The sequence below is a fragment of the Drosophila tropicalis genome, unplaced genomic scaffold (assembly GCF_018151085.1).
Source record: "Drosophila tropicalis isolate 14030-0801.00 unplaced genomic scaffold, ASM1815108v1 contig_158, whole genome shotgun sequence".
Taxonomy (NCBI): Eukaryota; Metazoa; Arthropoda; class Insecta; order Diptera; family Drosophilidae; genus Drosophila; species Drosophila tropicalis.
In genome coordinates this window covers 8,958,730-8,973,811 of record NW_027172602.1, presented here as the reverse complement: position 1 = coordinate 8,973,811, position 15,082 = coordinate 8,958,730, and the positions used below count along the sequence as shown (strand labels likewise).

The 15,082-nt window shown below is 42.2% G+C and overlaps 3 protein-coding genes across 5 annotated transcripts; 2 read left to right on the top strand and 1 right to left on the bottom strand.

Moving 5' to 3' along the window:
* The first annotated feature begins 1,337 nt into the window (after window positions 1-1,337).
* Tat (Tyrosine aminotransferase) lies at window positions 1,338-4,568 on the top strand. The gene is made up of 4 exons (XM_068302146.1): window positions 1,338-2,133; window positions 3,093-3,607; window positions 3,665-3,958; window positions 4,016-4,568. Exons 1-4 carry the CDS (start codon window positions 1,755-1,757, stop codon window positions 4,379-4,381), a joined length of 1,554 nt encoding a protein of 517 aa, XP_068158247.1. The 5' UTR covers window positions 1,338-1,754; the 3' UTR covers window positions 4,382-4,568.
* Window positions 4,401-5,467, bottom strand: LOC137586149 (plasminogen receptor (KT)). The gene is made up of 3 exons (XM_068302147.1): window positions 5,197-5,467; window positions 4,882-5,122; window positions 4,401-4,813 (listed from the first exon to the last, which is right to left on the bottom strand). The coding sequence occupies exons 1-3, from the start codon at window positions 5,284-5,286 to the stop codon at window positions 4,680-4,682; spliced, it is 465 nt and encodes a 154-aa protein (XP_068158248.1). The 5' UTR covers window positions 5,287-5,467; the 3' UTR covers window positions 4,401-4,679.
* Window positions 5,087-14,755, top strand: na (sodium leak channel non-selective protein na). Of its 3 annotated transcripts, none has more exons than XM_068302134.1 (16): window positions 5,087-5,830; window positions 6,205-7,453; window positions 7,509-7,621; window positions 7,681-7,791; window positions 7,871-8,014; window positions 8,077-9,609; window positions 9,675-9,806; window positions 9,864-10,229; window positions 10,290-11,040; window positions 11,110-11,409; window positions 11,507-11,701; window positions 11,947-12,133; window positions 12,310-12,564; window positions 12,636-12,909; window positions 12,978-13,140; window positions 13,199-14,755. In XM_068302134.1, the coding sequence occupies exons 2-16, from the start codon at window positions 6,290-6,292 to the stop codon at window positions 14,018-14,020; spliced, it is 6,510 nt and encodes a 2,169-aa protein (XP_068158235.1). In that variant the 5' UTR covers window positions 5,087-5,830; window positions 6,205-6,289; the 3' UTR covers window positions 14,021-14,755. The 3 variants fall into 3 exon arrangements, with proteins under 3 accessions (XP_068158235.1, XP_068158241.1, XP_068158238.1); XM_068302140.1 differs by having other exon boundaries at window positions 5,088-5,830; window positions 9,891-10,229; XM_068302137.1 differs by lacking the exon at window positions 5,087-5,830 and having other exon boundaries at window positions 6,007-7,453.
* Window positions 14,756-15,082: the final 327 nt, after the last annotated feature.

Here is a 15,082-nt window from a genome sequence, read left to right as displayed (position 1 = left end):
GCTGTTCAACAGGCCGGTTTGAACTGATTGAAATATTTTGTTATGATGGTGCAATGGCGAGGCTAAACACATACATATGTACATATGATACAAAAATATTTTTGTTTATCGCAAATTGTTGCAATGCCAGCAACAACAACTACTCCACGCTGAGGGAGGAATAACCGGAAGACCCAGACCCAGTGCCCGTGGCAGCTTCGTCACTGGTTCAATGGTGTATCGGGGCCCGTGATGATGAATCGTGGCCAGCAACAATCCGGTTACTAGATTCTCTTTTATTGTTTTCCCTCGTTATCTTCTTTTTTCTGCTTTTGGCTCAAATTTCTAGTTTTTCCCTATTGAATTGCGCATGCATTAGACACATTTGTGACGCACTGCATCCTAATTATTCCCATTTATTGCGTTTTGCTGTATGTTAAGAGTTCGGCGGGACCGATCATAGTTGATATCGCATGCATATTCATATATGTATATAGATCTGGTGAATGAGCGCGTGCTTGGACCAGATGTTACAATTGGAATGTTGTAATCGAGTAAAGATTCTATATGGTGAAATGGTTTTCCGGACAAAGCTTTATAAAGAAACCTCTTATCCTTATTGTATCAAAAAAATTGCTGTTTCAGACAATTCAATTAAAAGTCCATAAGGTCCAATTGTTGACTTCGGCTGCCCTAAGGTTCAGCTTGGAAAAAAGGATCGACTCGGTTGTTGATGCTAATCAGAACTATATATGTACATACATACATACATATGTTTATTATGGATTCGGAAAAGTTTATTTTTGCTTTCTGTTTAGTACATCATTTTATCCTTTGGATGCTAAAAATTCTATTCAAAGAAATCTATATACACATATGTGTGTATATGCAAAAATGTATATTTTATATATTTCAAAGAACTGCTAACATAACTAATCTTTCGAAAATAAGAGATTCGGCATTCTAAGAAGGAGATATATAAAATATATTGTATGATATTATATTTGAAATATCAGAAAATTGAGGGGATGGGGAGGCGGATTATTGTTATTGTCTAACGTCGTTATAGACAACTTTTAACATATTTTAAATAAAACTGTTGTTGTTTATCATATTGAAATCTGGTTATGAATATACATATATATGTTTATAGTTACTTTCGTCTCGTTGTCGGCGAGTATTCAAATCAGAGTTGTTGCTGTACGAAGTGAAACCAAAGCCAGGCGCGTGCTAAATATATTTGTATGTGTGCCATATAAGCCAGCGCCTATATACCAACATATATACAAATATACATCGGTGTAGCCAAGCGACAAGTCAAAGCCAGAGACAGAGTCCGAGCCAAAGCCAAAGCTAGCAGAACCGATAAAAGCCCAAAGAGATCAGCAATGTAGATCAGTTTAACTCAGAATTCGCAAAAAACGACTTTGATAACCAACAGAGAGGTTTTGTTTTTATTTCTCGAATAACGAAAGGAATTTTCCTATATCCATACATACATACATATATCTCTCCGGAACACGCTTACCCACATACATATATCTAATGCTGGTCTGGAACGAAAAGCAGGATACAAATTTTACCTTCATTTGAGCATTTGCCGAACGCAATTCGTTGATTTCGATTGAAAGCCCTTAAGCCCCGTGTCATAGGATTGGATTTATTGCGTTTTTTTTTGCGTTTAATAAACCCTTTGTGCTTGGTTTTTATTTGTGCCACAAGTGATTTATACACATATAGAACTACGGATAGACTCTTGTCCTTTTTTGGTGATAATGCCCAGTAGCGTTGCCAACGAAGGCTTCAAATTTCCGACAAGGCGGCAAATAAGTGTTTCGTCTGCCGAATTGCCAGCCAGCCGACAATTATCGATTGGTAGCCCAATTAATAGCCCACCACCGCCAGTGGATGTGGTGGATGAGGCTCAATTGCAATCGGAGCAGTCCGAGAATATAATATTGCACAAAACATCATCATCATCATCATCATCATCAGCGACTTTGGCCACATCTTCGGGCTACAAAAGTCGTCGAAATGGTTGGCAAGTCAAGGGATCCAAATTATCCCTAAATACTCACAATCGTATACGGAACATTGTGGAGTCATTAAAAATAAAGCCGAATCCAGCTAAACCTATGATACCTCTGTCCATTGGTAAGTGTTAAGTGATGGTCAAGGGACCAAGATGTTTATAATAATTCGTTTTAAGGCAGAATTTGAATTTCGGTTCTTGAAAATCGACTTACACCTTTCATCGTCCAATTACCATCTATAGATTCAGATCCTCGGAAAAGTCATCCTTTCAATTAAATTCTAATTAAGTCGAAACATTTCAATACATTTTGACTTTTGAAAATCGAATTCTTAGTAAAAATTCCCATACAAAAATACGTTTCTTTTTTGTTGTTTTTTCTTAAAATTTTTAATTAGCTAATTTGCGTAAATTGAAGTGAATAACTTGCTTGGTTACATGAATCGAATTCCAATTCATTGGCCTGTTTCGTTCCTGTTTCATATGTACATATGTATATAAATTTATGTGAATATATACATATGTATGTCTGTACGTACATATGTATATAGTATTCATGATCCAACATATGGACTTGTACACACCCACAAAAACTAGCCAATCAGCGAACGCTAAAGATTCCTGATGAAGTTCGAGAGATCAATCGAATGATCGGCCGATTTGGCAGAGATTTGGTCAAGTGAATCGTGTGTGTATGTGTGTGTGTGTGTGCATGTGTGTGTGTGTGTAAGTTGGTGGAGTAAACAGATGAATATGCAATATCTTCTTTGGAAGATTTCTATTTCTGAATTTAATTTATACATTCAACTCGATGTTATTCTCGTTCTCGAACCTCGTTGTTGTTGTGATTGTGAATTAAATTTTCGTTATCATTTGCATAAAATGTAGTTTCACCTGTTTTTTATTTTTGTTGTTATTTTAATATTATTATTTCCCCCACATTTATTTTTGGGCCGGCAAGATTTGATTGAACCCATTAAGATGCATGTGCTCCACATGCCAATGGGACCAACTCTGGCCATGCAGTTATCACATGCTGTAATCTAATTGTTCTTCCGTTCCGTTTTGTTTGTTCCGCCAGGTGATCCAACAACATTTGGCAATCTCAAGGCCGCCGATGAGACCATGAAGGCCGTGTTGCATTCGTTGGAGAGCGGCAAATATAATGGCTATGCCCATACACAGGGACATGAGGCATCACGAATCGCGGTGGCCAAGTACAGTGCACATCAGCGTCCCGACGGTGAGATCGAACCGAACGATATTGTCCTTTGCAGCGGCTGCTCCTCGGCATTGGAATACTGCATTTTGGCATTGGCCGATCGTGGTCAAAATGTTTTAATACCACGTCCTGGCTTCTGTTTATATAATACATTGGCCGAAGGTCTTGACATTGAGGTGCGTCACTATAACCTGCTGCCAGAGCAGCAATGGCGTGCCGATCTTGTCCAGCTGGAGAGTCTTATCGACGAGAATACAGCAGCATTGCTTATCAATAATCCAAGCAATCCCTGTGGCAGTGTCTACGATGAAAAGCATTTACGTCAATTGATTGACATCTGTGAACGCCACTATATACCCATCATAGCCGACGAGGTGCGTTTACTTATCGATATCGTAGATTTACGTAACTAGATCACTTTGATTTTCTAGATCTATGAACATTTCGTATTTCCGGGCTCACGTCATGTGGCCGTCAGCAGTTTGACTCGTGAGGTGCCTGTCCTATCCTGTGGTGGCCTAACCAAACGTTTTCTTGTCCCTGGATGGCGCATGGGTTGGATTATAGTCCATGATCGTCAGCAAAGACTAGGTGATGCCCTCCATGGCCTGAAGAACATGTGCGGACGTATTTTAGGCTCGAATACCATAATACAGGGAGCTTTGCCTGATATATTGACCAAGACACCGCAAAGCTATTTTGATGGCGTTATCGATGTGCTTTATGTAAGTTCGATTGAACATGTATAAGAGACCTTTTCACAATTGTATATGTATTTGTAGGCAAATGCTAAGCTGGCCTATAATATGCTGAAACAGGTGCGCGGACTGAATCCTGTGATGCCCAATGGAGCCATGTATATGATGATTGGTGTGCTAATTAAACACTTTCCAAAGTTCAAGGATGATGTACATTTTGTGCAGGAATTGGTAAATGAGCAGAGTGTATTCTGTTTACCCGGCAGTTGTTTTGAACTATCCGGCTATGTGAGAATTGTGCTCACTGTACCCGGTCCCATGATCGAGGAGGCATGCACCCGTCTGTCGGAGTTCTGTGAGCGTCACTATAAGAAAGAGGATGATACTAATGATCGACGAATTATTGAGCATGGCTTACTTCTGGATGATGATGAAGTTACTCCCTACTAAAACAGAGAGAGAACAAAAGTTCTAACTGGGAGCTATATATTTTATTAGATTATCTAAGCTATAATTGTGTTGTTCAATCATTAACTATATATATATATATATTTGTATGTGTATATATATTCCATATAAGAAGTATTGTCTTGACAAAAATTGCTGCAAAAACTACAAATAGACGGATAGAGAGAAAGTTATGTGTAGTGAGAGCTAGATAGATGTAGGTACTATATATCATATATGTATGTATGCGTATGAGCAATTCAGTTTAGATCAGATCAGTAAGGAGAAGCAATCTTTAGTTCTACATATGATGTGGATGCATTTTTTTCTCCATCTCAATCTCAACTCTGGCCTCATCTATACTAGAGACAGTTGGTAGACCTCCTGGCCAATGAAGTAACTCTTGTTCATGCTCCATTATCATATTGGCCTCAGCTGAAAAGGGATTGAGGATTGATAGACGACAGTTGATAGTTAATAGTCTCATCTAACAAAAAGCTCACCCTGAATCCGATGCAATTTACTGCCATAGGCCCAATCTGTATAATAGCCCATGACAAATGTCAGTGGCAATAATGGAGCCAAAGCTGAAACCCTTTTAATTCTTTGATAATAACTGGCACAACCATAGACGGCACTTAAATAGAAACCACCTAGCCAATAAAAGAGTTCTCGATGTTTGGCTATGGCCAGTGCTTGTTCCCGTTGCTTCATTTGATAGTGCATCTGTATCCAACGTTCCATCTGTCGAGCAAGAGAGGGATAAAGGGGGTTCATTTTAGCCTTATGTAAATATGATTGACCCTAAATAGACTTACCTTCAGCTCCTGACATTTCCGATACGCGGGATCATCGTGCTCGGGATAGCCACTGCCTGATGAGTTCTTACACGAGGCTGTGGCACCCATTTTTTTGTTGTTTTTTTTTTTTTTAAATTGTTCCTTCCCGTGACGTTCTATAGTGCTAAATAAATGTCATCTGTCTGCTTTGTCATCGACCCAGTATTCTTCACCATTTGCCAATGCGCAGGCGCTGCAATTTTTCACCATTTTTGACAGCTGTGCGCTAGAGAGAGAAAGAGAGGACAACTGACAGGACAATGTCAGTTGCCATAGTTGGCTGGCTGAGGCACTGCCTTTGCCTTTTGCCCGTTTGCCCGTTTGCCTTGCCGTGTTTAGAGTACAAAAAGTGAAAAGAAATGCAAAATTTCAACTAGGCCTTCTCAGAAAATATATATATTTATCATAAAAGTATAACTAACTCTAAGTCACTATTTGTTTGTGGTTTTTGTTATCAACATTGTTGCCTGTTTGTCGTTCTTGTTGTTATTATTGATAATGAGGATGTTGTTTGTTAATTGCGAAGGCTTCTTTTCAATAATGTGGCCTTTGTTTTAAGAAAACTCTTCTCGGTGTTCATCCTCCTCCTCTCCTTCCACCAAATAGGAGACAAGTGAGTAATCGTGCGAAAATGGGGGAAAATATGTTATATACTAAAAATTGTTTCTCGTTTTGTCTGAAGTCAATACTATATAGATTACTGTATATATGTACAAGTAGGGGCACATATTTGGGGGTTGCAAATTATAGCTTTGTGCGTGTGTGTGTTTGTGTGTGTGTGTAAGGGGGGAATGTGTCTGGACTCCCACCATCCCTATTTCCATGCCTACTTGAGTTCACTTGTTCTTTATGTGGGGCAGCTGTTTGAACTTGGCATGTAAATATTGGCAAAAGGTGGCATACATACATATGTATATAACTAATGGGTCAGCATTGAGGGTAAATTCACATAAACGGACATTCAATTTCCCTCTTTGTTTATTGCAGTCAGCGAAATAAGGAAGTTAATAAAAATAGGAAGAAAAATTAGTCATCAAATAGCAACCCAGGAGCAGAATGCACTATAAGATTGATGATTGACCGCTTACAGATACGTCGCTTAGGTGCAGCTGCTAGAAACAAACGCACAGGAGGCAGCGGAAGCGCCATCGGCAGCGGAGGCATCGGCGTTGGTGTCGGTGTTGGTGGCGCCGGAGGTGGTGGCCCTGGTGGCGGCAACGGCAGCGGCAGCTTTCATTCTCATACGCCGCATTCCGCTAGTGGCATTAATACGCCGGCCACGGCCAGTACCAGCTCCTCCAGTGGCAATAGCTTGACGCCACAACAACAACAACAACAACAACAGCAGCAGCAGCATCAGCAGCAGCAACAGCAACAACATCATCCGCATTCGCATCCGCATACGCATTTACATCATAGTCACGGACAACAACACACGACACATCATCAGCATCCCCACCAGCATCAGCATACGCATCATCCACATCAGCGATCTTCGCAAGCACCGCAAGCCTTTAACTTTAATCCATCGCCAGGAAGTAGCCCTGGTAACGGTTTGGAGGCAACATCACGCGGCGGCCAGCATGCGGTCAGTGCGCTCAACAGTCCCATTGTGAATTCGGCCAGCAGCACAGGAATGCAACAGCAGCAGCAGCAGATCGGAAGTGGATCATCGACAGCAGCCACAGCCGCTGTAGGTGGCTCCAATGGAGCGGGAACGGCAAGCGGTGCCTTGCCCTCGGGTGTCGGTGGTGGCGGACTTAATCTACTTGGCGGCATTGGCGGCTTGGGCGGAATGGGTGGCATGGGCGGAATGGGCGGTGGTGCAGCTGCTGCCGCCGGAATGGGAATTTGTGGTGGCATTAGCAGTACAGTGGGCAGTGCGGCAATTACGGGTGTGCCACCGCTTGGTTTGGGTATTGCCACGGGCATTGGCAACAAAATCATGCTGGGACGCAAACAAAGTCTCAAAGGCGGTGAACCTTTTCTCGCTGATTATGGACCGGAGGAGTCTCTCAACGAGAGTGCCGACATCGAATGGGTTAATAAGCTTTGGGTGCGTCGACTGATGCGTATGTGTGCCCTCATATCGTTGACATCCGTTTCGTTGAATACCCCAAAAACGTTTGAACGATATCCGGCATTGCAGTACATCACTTTCGTATCGGATACGGCAGTGACGTTACTATTTACAGCGGAAATGATAGCCAAAATGCATATACGTGGAGTTTTGCATGTAAGTAGAGTGAGTGCTACTCTATAAAATCCATTGTAAACATCCTTCTTTCCAGGGAGAGGTGCCTTATTTGAAGGATCATTGGTGTCAATTTGATGCTTCTATGGTTAGCTTTCTGTGGGTGTCCATTATACTGCAAATTTTCGAAGTGCTCGAAATAGTGGCCAAGTGAGTGGAAAGAAATCTTATTACTTTGAGTGCTTCCATTTATTTGTTTACATTTGAAGATTCTCCTACCTGTCGATTATGCGGGCACCACGTCCTCTCATTATGATACGATTCCTGCGCGTCTTTCTTAAGTTCAGCATGCCAAAAAGTCGCATCAATCAAATTTTCAAGTAAGTCACTGGTAAAACCGTCTATTGTTATCTATCATACATATATTATATGGAATCTGTTTTCTTTTTATCCATACAGACGTTCGAGCCAGCAAATCTACAATGTGACCCTGTTCTTCTTGTTCTTTATGTCACTCTATGGACTGCTGGGAGTTCAGTTTTTTGGTGAACTTAAGAATCACTGTGTGATGAACAACACGGAATATGATGTTCTGGGAAGACCGTAAGTAATGAAGTCTCTCAATTAACTTTTCTCTACCTTTTATACCCTTTTTTTTTGGGCAGTGTGCTGACCATTAATTCACTGGCTATTCCGGATACATTCTGTTCAATGGACCCCGACTCAGGCTATCAATGCTCGCCGGGTATGCGATGCATGAAAATGGATTTCTTAAGCAGCTATGTCATTGGATTCAATGGATTTGAGGATATTGCAACGAGCATTTTCACCGTCTATCAGGCTGCCTCACAAGAGGGCTGGGTTTTCATTATGTATCGTGCCATCGACTCGTTACCAGCATGGCGAGCGGCATTCTACTTCAGTACCATGATCTTCTTTCTGGCCTGGTTGGTAAAGAATGTTTTCATTGCCGTGATCACAGAGACCTTCAACGAGATACGTGTGCAATTCCAACAAATGTGGGGCGCTCGGGGGCATATACAGAAGACAGCTGCATCGCAGATATTGAGTGGCAATGATACGGGATGGCGTCTGGTCACAATTGATGATAATAAGCATGGTGGATTGGCACCAGAGACATGTCACGCCATACTGAGATCTCCGTACTTTCGCATGCTGGTGATGACGGTGATATTGGCCAATGGAATTGTGACAGCTACAATGGCCTTTAAGCACGATGGACGACCCCGTCATGTGTTTTATGAGAGATATTACTATATTGAGGTAGTTTTCACTTGCCTCCTGGACTTGGAGACTCTATTCAAGATCTATTGTTTGGGTTGGCGTGGCTACTACAAGCATTCGATACATAAATTTGAATTGCTTCTCGCTGCTGGCACTACATTACACATAGTTCCCATGTTCTATCTATCCGGATTGACATATTTTCAAGTGCTCCGTGTTGTACGCCTGATAAAGGCCTCACCCATGTTGGAGGGATTCGTCTACAAGATCTTTGGGCCGGGCAAGAAATTGGGCTCACTGATCATATTCACAATGTGCTTGCTGATTATTAGTTCGAGCATTTCAATGCAGCTATTTTGCTTTCTATGTGACTTTACGAAGTTCGAGTCGTTCCCGGAGGCATTTATGAGCATGTTTCAGATCCTTACCCAGGAGGCCTGGGTGGAGGTTATGGATGAGACAATGATACGTACGAGTAAAACATTAACACCGCTAGTGGCCGTTTATTTTATCCTATACCACTTGTTTGTCACACTCATCGTGCTCAGTCTTTTCGTGGCTGTCATTTTGGATAATTTGGAATTGGATGAGGACATCAAGAAGTTGAAGCAATTGAAATTTCGTGAACAGAGTGCCGAGATCAAGGAGACATTACCATTTCGTTTGCGTATATTTGAAAAGTTTCCCGATTCACCGCAAATGACGATACTTCATCGGATTCCCAATGATTTCATGTTGCCCAAGGTGCGTGAGAGTTTCATGAAACATTTTGTCATTGAATTGGAAACGGAGGATCCATCGTTGGTTGAGAGTTGCAAACGACCCATGTCCGAGTGTTGGGAATCAAATGTGGTTTTCCGCAAGCAGAAGCCGGTCAGAATTATGAACAAAACGGCCAAGGTACGTGCAGCAGGCAGTAGTCTACGTAAGCTGGCCATAACCCATATAATCAAGTGAGTAGCCACATCATCCATAAGGCCCAATTCCACATATCAACGAATCCTTTATCCGTTTACAGTGATAGCAATAATCAGCGTTTAATGTTGGGCGATTCGGCAATGTTGCCTGTGGTGGGTACCAAAGGAGGCGGCGGTCTCAAGTCCCAGGGCACCATCACACATTCGAAACCATGGAGAGTGGACCAAAAGAAGTAAGTGCATTGGGATTGTGGTAATCCGTTTGATTTGTGTACGCTACAAATTGACAGGTTCGGCTCACGTTCCATTCGTCGCAGCGTTCGCTCCGGTTCGATTAAGTTGAAGCAGACGTACGAGCATCTAATGGAGAATGGTGATATAGCAGCAGCTCCACGTGCCAATTCGGGTCGGGCTAGGCCACACGATTTGGATATTAAGCTATTGCAGGCCAAGCGACAACAGGCCGAAATGCGTCGCAATCAGCGGGAAGAGGATTTGCGTGAGAATCATCCGTTCTTTGATACACCATTGTTTCTAGTGCCACGTGAAAGCCGTTTTCGTAAAATCTGCCAAAAGATCGTTCATGCCCGCTATGATGCCAGACTGAAGGATCCATTGACTGGCAAGGAGCGTAAAGTACAATACAAAAGCTTACAGTGAGTATGGACAGAGGAAAAGCTTTCCAATTCCCTTTGTAATTCTCTTATCTGTTTTAGCAACTTCTTGGGTCTGGTAACGTATCTGGATTGGGTTATGATCTTTGCCACCACACTATCCTGCATATCCATGATGTTCGAGACGCCCACATACCGTGTAATGAATCATCCGACATTGCAGATAGCTGAATATGGTTTTGTCATTTTCATGAGTTTGGAATTGGCATTGAAAATCTTAGCCGATGGTCTTTTCTTCACACCGAAAGCATATATTAAAGATGTGGCAGCTGCCCTGGATGTTTTCATCTATGTGGTGTCGACATCGTTTCTATGCTGGATGCCATTGAACATACCGACCAGTTCGGCTGCCCAGCTCCTGATGATATTGCGATGTGTCCGACCTTTGCGAATTTTCACATTGGTACCGCACATGCGAAAAGTTGTTTACGAACTGTGCCGTGGCTTTAAAGAGATCCTTTTGGTATCCACGCTGCTCATCCTGCTCATGTTCATCTTTGCCAGCTATGGAGTACAACTGTATGGTGGGCGATTGGCTCGTTGCAATGATCCGACAATTGGCAGGCGTGAGGATTGCGTTGGTGTTTTCATGCGTCGGGTCTTTGTGACGAAAATGAAGTTGACTCCGGGTGTGGATGAGTCCTATCCGGCTATGTTGGTGCCACGTGTTTGGGCCAATCCCAGGCGATTTAACTTCGATAATATCGGTGATGCCATGCTAACACTCTTTGAGGTATTATCTTTCAAGGGTTGGCTAGATGTTCGTGATGTATTAATCAAAGCTGTCGGTCCGGTAAGTGTATCAAATCTAAATCGAATTGGATTTAAATGGAATTAGTTATCTCTTATGCTCTTTTCGTAGATTCATGCCATCTATATACACATATATATCTTCTTGGGCTGCATGATCGGCTTAACTCTGTTTGTGGGCGTTGTGATTGCCAATTATTCGGAGAACAAGGGCACCGCATTATTGACTGTCGATCAGCGACGTTGGTGTGATCTCAAGAAGCGTCTGAAAATTGCCCAGCCGCTGCATCTGCCGCCACGACCCGATGGACGTAAGATACGGGCCTTCACCTATGACATTACGCAGCATATAATCTTCAAACGGGTGATTGCTGTTGTGGTATTGATCAATAGCATGCTGCTATCCATAACGGTGGGTTACACTCTACTACATGGGCTAATGTCCTGTGTGTATGGGTGTGTGTGCGTGTGTGTGTATGTTCGTGTGAGTTAATCTATTTCCTCTACAGTGGATCAAGGGTGAGGTGCACACGGAACGTTTGGTGATTGTCAGCGCGGTGTTGACCTTTGTGTTTGTGGTTGAGGTGGTGATGAAGAATATAGCCTTTACGCCGCGCGGTTACTGGCAATCGAGGCGCAATCGATACGACCTCCTGGTCACCGTGGCCGGAGTCATTTGGATCATTCTGCAGACCATACTGAGGGTAGGTTTTTCAGTTTACTTTTTTCGTTTGTTATTGTTTTAGTTGTAGTTTTTTCTTTTTTGGATTAGTCCGCGTTTCATTTCATATTCACAAACATATTTTATACATATATTTTTGATTTTCTCAATTCACTAAAAATCATATTCCAACGAAATATATGTATGTGATGTATATGTTTATATCTGTATGTGATGTATATATATGCTTATGTATGTATTTATGATGTTATTCACTTGGTCTGGCAGAACGATTTGTCCTACTTCTTTGGCTTCATGGTGGTCATCTTGCGTTTCTTCACCATTACCGGCAAGCACACCACACTCAAGATGCTAATGCTGACAGTGGGCGTGTCTGTGTGCAAATCATTCTTCATTATCTTTGGCATGTTTCTGCTCGTCTTCTTCTATGCACTGGCGGGGACCATATTGTTTGGTGAGCTTACATTTTATTTCTTTGTTTTTTTTTTTTTTGGGGCGACACTGGGAAATCCTTCTCTGTTTCTTCGCCCCCTACATTACACTACCACTCACTCTCTTTCTCTCTCTGTAACACACTTTATTGCTGGTTGTCTCTGTCACTTTAATAATATATTCTTCTCATTCTCACAGGCACTGTGAAATATGGCGAGGGTATTGGACGACGTGCCAACTTTGGTTCACCTGTTACAGGAGTTGCGATGCTTTTCCGCATTGTCACCGGCGAGGATTGGAATAAAATCATGCACGATTGCATGGTCCAGCCACCATATTGCACTTTGGGTGGCAACTATTGGGAAACGGATTGTGGCAACTTTACAGCGAGTCTCATTTACTTTTGCACCTTCTATGTGATAATTACATATATAGTGCTAAATCTTCTAGTGGGTGGGTTTGAAATAGATAGCCTGAGTATTGAATTGTAGTCAGTTTGCTTTAATGTACATATATTCCCATAGCTATTATCATGGAGAACTTTTCATTGTTCTATTCGAATGAGGAGGATGCCCTGCTCTCGTATGCGGATATACGCAACTTTCAGAACACATGGAACATTGTGGATATCCATCAACGCGGTGTTATACCAGTGCGTCGAGTGAAATTCATTTTACGCCTGCTCAAGGGTCGTTTGGAGTGTGATCCGCAAAAGGATCGTTTGTTATTCAAGTACATGTGCTATGAGCTGGACAAGCTGCACAATGGTGAGGATGTGACATTCCATGATGTGATCAAGTGAGCAAAACAAATGCAAATACCACTGAGAGTTGGAGAGAAAAAATGATTTAATGATTTGGTTACAGCATGCTGAGTTATCGTTCAGTTGATATACGGAAGGCACTGCAACTGGAAGAGCTTTTGGCACGTGAGGAATTTGAGTATTTGGTGGAGGAGGAGGTAGCCAAAATGACCATACGCACTTGGCTGGAGGGCTGTCTCAAGAAGATACGGGCACAGAATGCAAGTGTATGTATAATTTTAGGCACTCATCTTGAAGTCGAAAATAACTTGTGATACCTTTTAGAAGCAACAAAACTCTTTAATTGCTGGACTGAGGGCTACCAATGAGCAGCCTGTAATGCGTCCCAATATCTCACAAGAGGACAAGGCGCCAAGCGGTGTTGGTGGTGTCGACAAATCGGCCATAAGTACAATAAGTGGCGCCGTGGCTGGCACCTGTCCACCCACCAGTGATGCCTTTTCACCCACCTTCAGTTCGACGGAGAACGAGGAAAAGGACGGCAGTAGCAGTGCCGCCGTCATGGTTCTGCCTCATGCATCTCATGCAACAGATACGGCCATGGGATCCCAGGCAGCTGCCGCTGCACGTCACGCCATTGCAGTGGGCAAACGGGCCTACGCCTTAAATCGTTCCGATTCGACGGGAAGTTCAGCGGGTCGTAAGTTTTTGGCCCCCACTTCCAGTGATCCACAGCAGCGTTCGACACTGAGTGATAAGGAGCGCTTGCATATCAGTAGCCAGCAACGTAAGAAGAATTCAATGACCACATTGCCCCATTCCCAATTGGGTCAATTGGGTCAGCTGGGGGGAAAACAGCGCGATGGCAATAAGACGACCAATTTCTTTGCCCAACTGAACAGCGAGATTGCCAGTCAGTTTCATTATCCGACAATAAATGCAGCCACCGCTGCCGCATTGCATGGGGATCATCAGCATATGCATCATCATGGGGCTCTGGGCAGTCCTTCGGCCATGATGAGCCAATTGATTGGCAGCAGTGGCAAACTATTGCCCTTCAATAATCAGGCGAATGCCGTCTATGAGGTGCACGATTGGTGGCAAGAACAGGTCCTATGCACCCAGACAAGCGATGATGAAATTTAGCCGAATGTAGCATCTTCATGTATACCTATATACTTATACATAGATATTATGTAGTTAACTGCTGGTGGCCTAGATTTAAAAAAAAAAAAAAACACATCTGTAAATGTAAATTACATACATGCATACATCGACTCATTACAGAAATATTGAGGCCGATTTGCCTAGATCACTGCATTACAATCGATTGGGTGGGTGGGGGATTTCCGATCGATTGTTATAGCATCATGAATTTTGTTGTTGTTTATCAGATCAGTTAGTAGTAGGTTTGTTATAGCTTAAATCTATAAATAAAAATTTATATATAAATTTATAAATAGATATATGTGTATGTAAAGTGCAAAATAATGTGCCAAACAAATGGCATCCAATACCTGTACTAATAACTAGAAACAATTACAAATTGCCATAGGTGAGACAAAAACGTCTAAAGTAAACTTAAAACTTCCACATCTGGCCAAAACATTTGTATTTCCATAATAGCAAAAACCTTTATAGTCTCAATTTGATTCTAGATATAGCCAAAACAGATGTATGAAACAAGAAAAAAAAACACAAAGCACAAAACTAAGTTTAATGTAATAATTACCTAAATTATTATATGATTAATTTACTTGTAAGCCAAACCCAATTACATGCAAAACAACAAAAAAGTAAAAAAAAACTTGCACACACAAACACAAAAAAACCGAACACCAAACCAAAAGTCGTAATAAAAAAATCGTTGAAATTGCAAAACGTTTTAAAAAAAGAGCTTACAGTGTGTGCGGGTGAACGTGTTAGGCCCTATAGTTCAGAAAGGTGTCTGGCAGTTGTAAAGCACTAGAACACAGAAATGTCGATTATATGACGACGTCTTAATCTCAAACCTTCCGTCTCCGTCTCCGTCTCGACGGCTTGTGTAAGTGTCGTCACGGCAGGCTTACCGGCTAACTGAACAAACGCGTGTCATGGACAAGCGTACGCATCCGTCTTATTTTAGGTGGAATGCAAATTCCCACACAAACCAAAAACCTGACTTAAAACTGACTCTTCAAAAGCTCTAGAATTCGATTCAAATTTTGT